The 7,134-nt window shown below is 38.0% G+C and overlaps 1 protein-coding gene across 2 annotated transcripts in view; it reads left to right on the forward strand.

The window, feature by feature from the left end:
• Window positions 1–3,893, forward strand: part of Cdc27 (cell division cycle 27) — a 55,370-nt gene extending 51,477 nt beyond the window's left edge. For both annotated transcript variants that reach the window (XM_090349997.1, XM_090349998.1), the window contains exon 19: window positions 765–3,893. In XM_090349997.1, coding sequence (XP_090206123.1) covers window positions 765–847 — 83 coding nt within the window. In that variant the 3' untranslated portion in view covers window positions 848–3,893. The remainder of the gene's footprint in view (window positions 1–764) is intronic.
• The last annotated feature ends 3,241 nt before the right edge of the window (window positions 3,894–7,134 follow it).

A 7,134-nucleotide genomic window follows, 5' to 3' on the forward strand; every position in this document is an offset into this window, starting at 1 on the left:
GCTACCGCCCTACCCCTGAATCACCTGCCCATTTCCAGTTTTCTAATTGTTAATTGGAGATAAGAGTCTCACAGACTTTATTGCCCAGGCTGGCTTTGATTCTCAGATCTCAGCCTCTTGAGTAGCTAGGATTATAGGAATGAGCCACCATGCCGTTTCCTGAGTTTTGAGATCTGGATGCTCAAAGTTGAAAGCCAGCCCAGCAGAAAAATCCTGGGAGACTCCGTCTCCATTTAACTAGCAGAAAGCTAGGCGAGAGATATGGTACTTAAGTGGAGATAAGAATCTCTCAAGCCAGGCTAATGGCTCACGCCTATAATCCTAGCTACTTAAGAGGCTGAGACCTGAGGTTGTGGTTCAAAGCCAGTTGGGGCAAGAAAGTGTATAAGACTCTTATCTCCAATTAACCACCAGAAAAAAAAAACAGCACTGTGGAGCAAAGTGGTAGAGCACTAGCCTTGAGCTGAAGAGCTCGGGGACAGTGCCCAGGCCCTGAGTTCAAGCCCCACAACTGACCAGATGAAAAAAAAAAAAAGTATCTCACAGACTTTTCTGCCCAGGCCAGCTTTGAACCTTGATCCTCAGATGTCAGCCTCCTGAGTAGCTAGAATTAACAGGCATATCACAGGCATCCAGCTTTTTAGGTCTTTATTTAAGATCTGCTCTCTGAATATAATTCAGTTTTCCTTATTTGTTTTCATGAACCAATAATATATATTAGTCAAGCACCTTACTGTAGAATTTTGTTTTGTTTTGTTTTACAGTGGGAACAGATGAATCCCAGGAGAGCAGCATGACAGATGCAGATGACACACAACTTCATGCAGCAGAAAGTGATGAATTTTAACTTCTAGAAAGCGTTTGCAACTGGATGTGTGACTAGTGCTGACATGTTTCTTGTCCCTCCGTATACTGAGTCTTAACTCTTGAGCTGGCAGTGTCACCATCTATCACTTGTACCATGAGTGCGCCACTTGCATTGGACCCTGACTGTACACAGAATGAAAGGCAGTGCAATATTTAGCTGCTAAAAAGACTGGCTCTTTTACCAGTATAAATGACAATTTTGGGGAGTAGGGTGGGGAACTTTTCTTTTTTTTTTCTTTAATCTCCCTTAGTTGGAAAGCTATCATGGAAGGAAGAGTTATGTTTTATCTTGAAGGAACCATTAGATACGGAAAATAGTGATGAACTAGAATTTCTTGGCCATTTTCCTAAAAATTTGTTCTTATTTGGTTCTGTTCCTGATAAACAGACTGACCTTCATTTGTAGGTTCTTCAAGAATGGTGTTAGCAGGTGCCAGATGGAACAATAAAAGACATTGCCTGTAACAGTAACTTGATTGCCAAGGAATGTAAATTACCTTAAAGTTGCAGTGTCTCAAATGTAATGGGCATATTGGGACTTGTATGTAGGAATCAAATATCCTTCCATACAGTGTACACTTATTCTTGGCAAGAATGCTTTAAATGTCTAACCAAGAATTTTAATTTATTCACCTTGCTTCAAAGTGTTGATCATTGTTGTCTTGGTATTGCAAACTTAAAATTTGTCCTTACCGTATTGCCTCTTCTCTTTGAGCTCTGTGGGATCACCTTTAACATTCATAGATGAGAGTGGTTCCTTGCTGAAAAGCCAAACAAGGCCCTTAATAACCACTTAAATTCACCGAGAGAATCAATATGAGAACACTATAGAGAGACTTTAAGAGATCATGATAGTGAAAGCCTTAATACAACCAGAATTGTACCATAACTTTGATTCTGCATTTGTTCAAGACAGTATCCCTTTGACTCTTCTAAGTGTATAAGTAGAGTGTTGGAATGTATGGTTACCTTTGTTGAGGAGATTTCCATTCTTTCCAGCTCTCTGCATCAGATTATTTTCAGCAATGTGAGTCATCAAAACTTAAATTTAGGATGTCAGAAATTTTTAGCCTTGGGGGGAAATACTCTTGTAAAGGAGACAAGTGTTCTCCTGAGTTCATCATAATAGGATGATATCTTTGGGAATGGCCACAATTTTAAAGATCTAATTATGCATATAAAATGAGAATTATTGGAATTTCACAGTAACATTTAAACAGTCTTAAATTGTGTATCTCCTTTATTGTAATATATTGAAATTTTTAGAAAAACTTTAGTTAACATTTTATTAAGTGCCAATGTCAGAATGTAACGAATTTTAGTTTCTTATGAATAACAACAGGCCTGCAGTAATTATTTTGGATTATTTGATGAAGGACAAACTTACCTCCGTACTGGTTATCTGTATTTGTTAGTCAAGCTGTGAAAATAAGGTGGGTTACAAAAGATGTGAAAAAAATTTTAGCTTGTAGACCTGGTAATTTTCTGTCATTTATTGTTACTCTTACCCAAACATGGATTAGATACCATAATTCAAGTCCTAAGTCTTAAGTTAAAGTATTAAGTGCCAGAGATGCATCTAACAAAATTTCTTACCTAGGTCTATGTATGTGTGCTATCTAAAAAAAAAATTTATAAAGAAAAATAAATATTGGGAATAAATGAGTACCATTAAAAATTCCCAAAGGTTAGCACTTAGATTCTAAGAAATATTTCATCTTATTATCCATTAGTTCTGCAATGTTTAATTTTATATTCTTTTTTTTTAATCGGTAAATCACAAGCCAGCAATATATATATATCAGATGAACAGTTTCATAAAAAGCTTCACCCTGAGTTCTGTGTTACGCAGCCTAAGAAAAACTGAGCTCAGAACATAATTAGCTAAAATGTAACTTATCTTTCCATAGTAGGAATATATGTTCTGTGCCAGAGAGACTTTCTGGTACTGATTTTGAGATCAATAATAAAAGGATAGTTGTGGAAGGCACACCATGGCAGGAGCTGGCTAAGGGACACTTTCAACCCACACTTGGTCTGTTTTCATTCTTCCTCATACCTTCTTTTAAAGTCATTTAGGCATATGAAGCTTTATGTCTCACCTAGTAATATGACCTTTCTTGTTTTTCTTTCTTTCCCTTTTGTTTTTTAATTATTACTATTTGCATGAAATAGTGATCAAACAAACAGAAGAAACACATTTTTTATTAGAATGTTTGTTTCAAATTTCAGAAGTTACTTTGAAGGAAATTAAAAATATTAAATACTTTGACATCATTTCTTTTCTGTTTAAGCTTTTTACACATATGCATATATATATATTTACATACTCATGGAAGTTATGTTATAACATTGGACATTTTCCCCCCTGGAAATTGTTGTTACTCTGGGATTTTAGAAGGTTGGAATATTTTTTTCAAGAAAACAAATGGTACTCAAAATAATGAAAGGTGATCCCTTCTTTTTCTGTATTTCATTACTTTAAATTTTTTTATTTTTTCTAAGAACTGCAAGTAACATTTGAACCATGCTGCTGTTGTACCTTAAACACTCAGTGATACCAGTATTTAGTCTATTAAAAATACTCTTTTTGAAGAAAACAGTTTCAGTCTCTGATTAGCCAGATTACAGTGTGGATTGTCACTGAGAAATATGACCCGTTTTCTTTGGGAAAACCTGGAAAATGTGTGTGGGTGTGATATGTGTGTTATATTTGCATTGAAACAATGTAATTTAGTGTCTTCTTTTTGCCTTTCCTGACTTATTTCAGAAATTGTACATTGGGGGGGATTCTTTTCTGTTACTATATTTGCAATTCATTAAAGAATATGAAAAATCCAAATAAATTACTTTTGAAAGCTATTAATGATCAAGTTGCTAAAGCTGTATAAGAGCTGAGCCTTTTGTATCTTTATAGTATTGCACAGCAGAACAACTATGAAGAATTACCGTCTACATTCTTCAAAAGCCTAAGGACAATGTTTCTCTAAACTATTTTTTACCTATACTCTTAAATATACATATATTTTTTAAAGTTCAAAAACTTCTTTACTATTATTTGGAATTATAAAATAAATATTATGACAAAAACTGGTGGTAATTTTTAAAATATTTTCCAACTGCAGAACTTGCTTACAAAAGCTACAACTTTTCAAGTAACTCCTTATCCTTTGATCATATGATTTTCTGAAATCCCTCTAAGAAGGACATAAAGCTTTTCATTATAATTTAAAATGTGCTTTTAAAAACATCAAAATTGGCTTGGAGTGTGGCCTAGTGGTAGAATACCTGCCCAGCATGCAGGAAAGCCCTGAGTTTGATTCCTTGGTACCACATACACAGAAAGAGCCAGAAGTGGTGCCATGACTCAAGTGGTAGAGCATGCTAGCCTTGAGAAAACCCAAGGATGGTGCCCAGGCCCTGAATTCAAGTCCCTGGACTGGCAAAAAAAAAAAAAAATCAAAATCAGAAGAAGTGAAATATAGAAACTAATTTTTACTCTAGTTTGAAAGTCTTTTTTTCTCCCCCTTTTCTTGGAGAAAAATGGAACAGTTTTATTCAGGCTTAGAGAAAATAGAGGGAGCTAAGGGGTTTTTTTCAGACTTGGAGAAAGGACAACAAGGAAAACATATTGAAGTGTAAGGCAGGTAGATGAAGCAACTCTAACAAATACAAATTTGGATATTGGCTTAGGTAATTTATTTTTACTTTTTTTTTTTTTTTTTTTTTTTTGGTGGATCATGGGGCTTGAACTCAGCCTGGGCCCTGTCCCTGAGCTCTTCAGTTCAAGGCTTTCACCCTACCCCTTGAGGCAAGCCCCATTTACCGTTTTCTAGAGGTTAATTGGAGGTAAGAGTCTCAGGTCCTTTTGTGCCTGGGCTGGCTTTGAACCTTGATCCTCAGATCTCAGCCTCCTGAGTAGCTAGAATTATAGGAGTGAGCCATCAGCTCCAGGCTGGGTAGGTGCTGATTAATGGTTCAAGAAAGTTCAGTATAGGTTTTAAATGCAGATTTAAATAGCTTAATAAAATCTTGTTCAGGGAACTGTATAAGTTGCTTTGTGGATAGCATTCCCCATCAAAACAACTGTAAGGTAGGTATTATTCTGCTTAGCTAAGATTCATTTATTAAATGAGAAGGCTGGACATTTCTGGCAATGTATATGCAAAATCTGGTATTTAGTTGTAGAATTCCTGTCTTAACATAATTGTTAATTATGTCTTCTAGTTTTGGATTTTTTTGTTTTTGCCAGTCTGGGGCTTGAACTCAGGGCCTGAGCACCTTCCTTGATCTTTCTCAAGGCTTGAGCACTACCACCTGAGCCTCAGCACCACTTCCAGCTTTTTTCTATGTGTGTGTTACCGAGGAATTGAACTCCGGAATTGGTGCAAGCACTCTACCCCTAGACCAAACTCCCGGCCCCTTTATTGCTGTAGTTAGAGACCTATAGATTCGATCCATTTTGCTTTTTCTTCATATAATGTATCAAGTTTTTCCAGAGAATCTGTCTCAGACCTGATCTTTCTGCTAGGTCTCCCAGTCGCTGGTAACATTTTGCTTGGGCTGGGCCTCAAATTTCAATTCTTCCCGTCTCCACCACCAAACAACTGGAGTTATAGGTGTGTACTGGCAACACTCAGTTCTAGTTTTGTTTTTTGTTTCTGTTGGTCTTGGGGCTTGAGCACTATCCCTGAGCTTTTTCATTTGAGGTTAGTGCTCTACCACTTTGAATCACAATGCTACTTACAGATTTTTGGTAGTTATTTGGAGATAAGAGTCTCTGATTTTCCTGGCCAGACTGGACTTGAACTGCAATCCTCAAATCAGCCTCCTGAGTCACTAGGATTACAGGTATAAGCCACCAGCACCTGGCCAATTCTAGATTTTTTTTTTTGCCAGTCTGTGCTTGAACTCAGGGCCTGAGCACTGTCCTTGAGCTTTCTCAAGGCTAGCACTCTACCACTTGAGCCACAGCACCACTTCTGACTTTTCTATGTATATGATACCAAGGAATCGAACCCCGATCTTTGTACATGCTAGGCAAGCAGTGTACCACTAGGCCAAACTCCTGGCCCCTGCCTTGGTCGTTTTTTGTACTCTTAAACTAGAAGTATGTTTTCCTGCTTTGTGAAGTGGAAATTTTTAAGTATTGTTCTTACATATTACCAATTTCCCCCTTCATGAGCATTTCTATTATATTCACTATTTTTCCCTCCAGTCTTGGGGCTTGAACTCTGGGCCTGGGCGCTGTCCCTGAGCTCTTCAGCTCAAGGCTACCGCCCTATCCCTTGAGCCACAGTGCCACTTCCAGTTTTCTGGTAGTTAATTGGAGATTAGAGTCTCACAGACTTTAGTGCCCGGACTGTGCCTGCACTGGCTTTGAACCCAATCCTCAGATTTCAGCCTCCTGAGTAGCTAGGATTGCAGGCATGAGCCACTGTGCCTGGCTTATATTCAGCACTATTTTAAAAAATTGGTTATTTATGACACCCTGAAAATAAGACTTATTTAAGTGGTTTCATGGAAAGCAATATAGAACCATTGTAAAAACTTCCTCATAGAAGGAAAGAAGAGGTAGCTCTGGTGGCTCATGCTACTGGGAGAGTAAGATCTCAGGATTGTGGTTTGAAGTAGTCTGTCTGCACAAGATTTAAGTATATGAGATTTCTCTACAATTAACCAACAAAAAGCCAGAAGTAGAGGAGTAGCTAAAGTGGACAGTGCCACTGGGGCTGGAACTCAGGGCCTGAGCACTGTTCTTGGGCTTTTTCCTCAAGGCTTGTGCTCTGCCACTTGAGCCAGAACACTACCTCCAGCTTTTCTATGTATGTGGTACTGAGGAATCGAACCTATGCTAGGCAAGCACTCTACCAAAGGTATCATTCTTCAGTGAGTGGAGATTTAGCCAGGTGCTGGTTGCTCATACCTGTAATCCTCGCTACTCAGGAGTCTGAGACCTAAGGACCAAGGTTCAAAGCCAGACCAAACAAAAGTCACTTGAGACTCTTATAGCCAATTAACCACTCAAGCCAGAAGTGGTGCTGTGGCTCAAGTGGTAGAACACTAGCATTAAGGTCATGAGCTTAAGACCCCTCCTCTTCTCCCTCTCCCCAAAGGAGATTTATAACCAAGGACCAAGGTAAGATCAATGAATGGAAGACTACTAAGAGATTATCAAGAATAGTTTCTGGCAGAGCTGGTTTTTATTCTTTGAAGGCAGACATGTTGGTAAGATTCCGAGGTTGGATATTTTTGCTATAGCAGGAT

Source organism: Megascapheus bottae, chromosome 17 (assembly GCF_031878675.1).
Source record: "Megascapheus bottae isolate mThoBot1 chromosome 17, mThoBot2.hap1, whole genome shotgun sequence".
Lineage (NCBI taxonomy): Eukaryota > Metazoa > Chordata > Mammalia > Rodentia > Geomyidae > Megascapheus > Megascapheus bottae.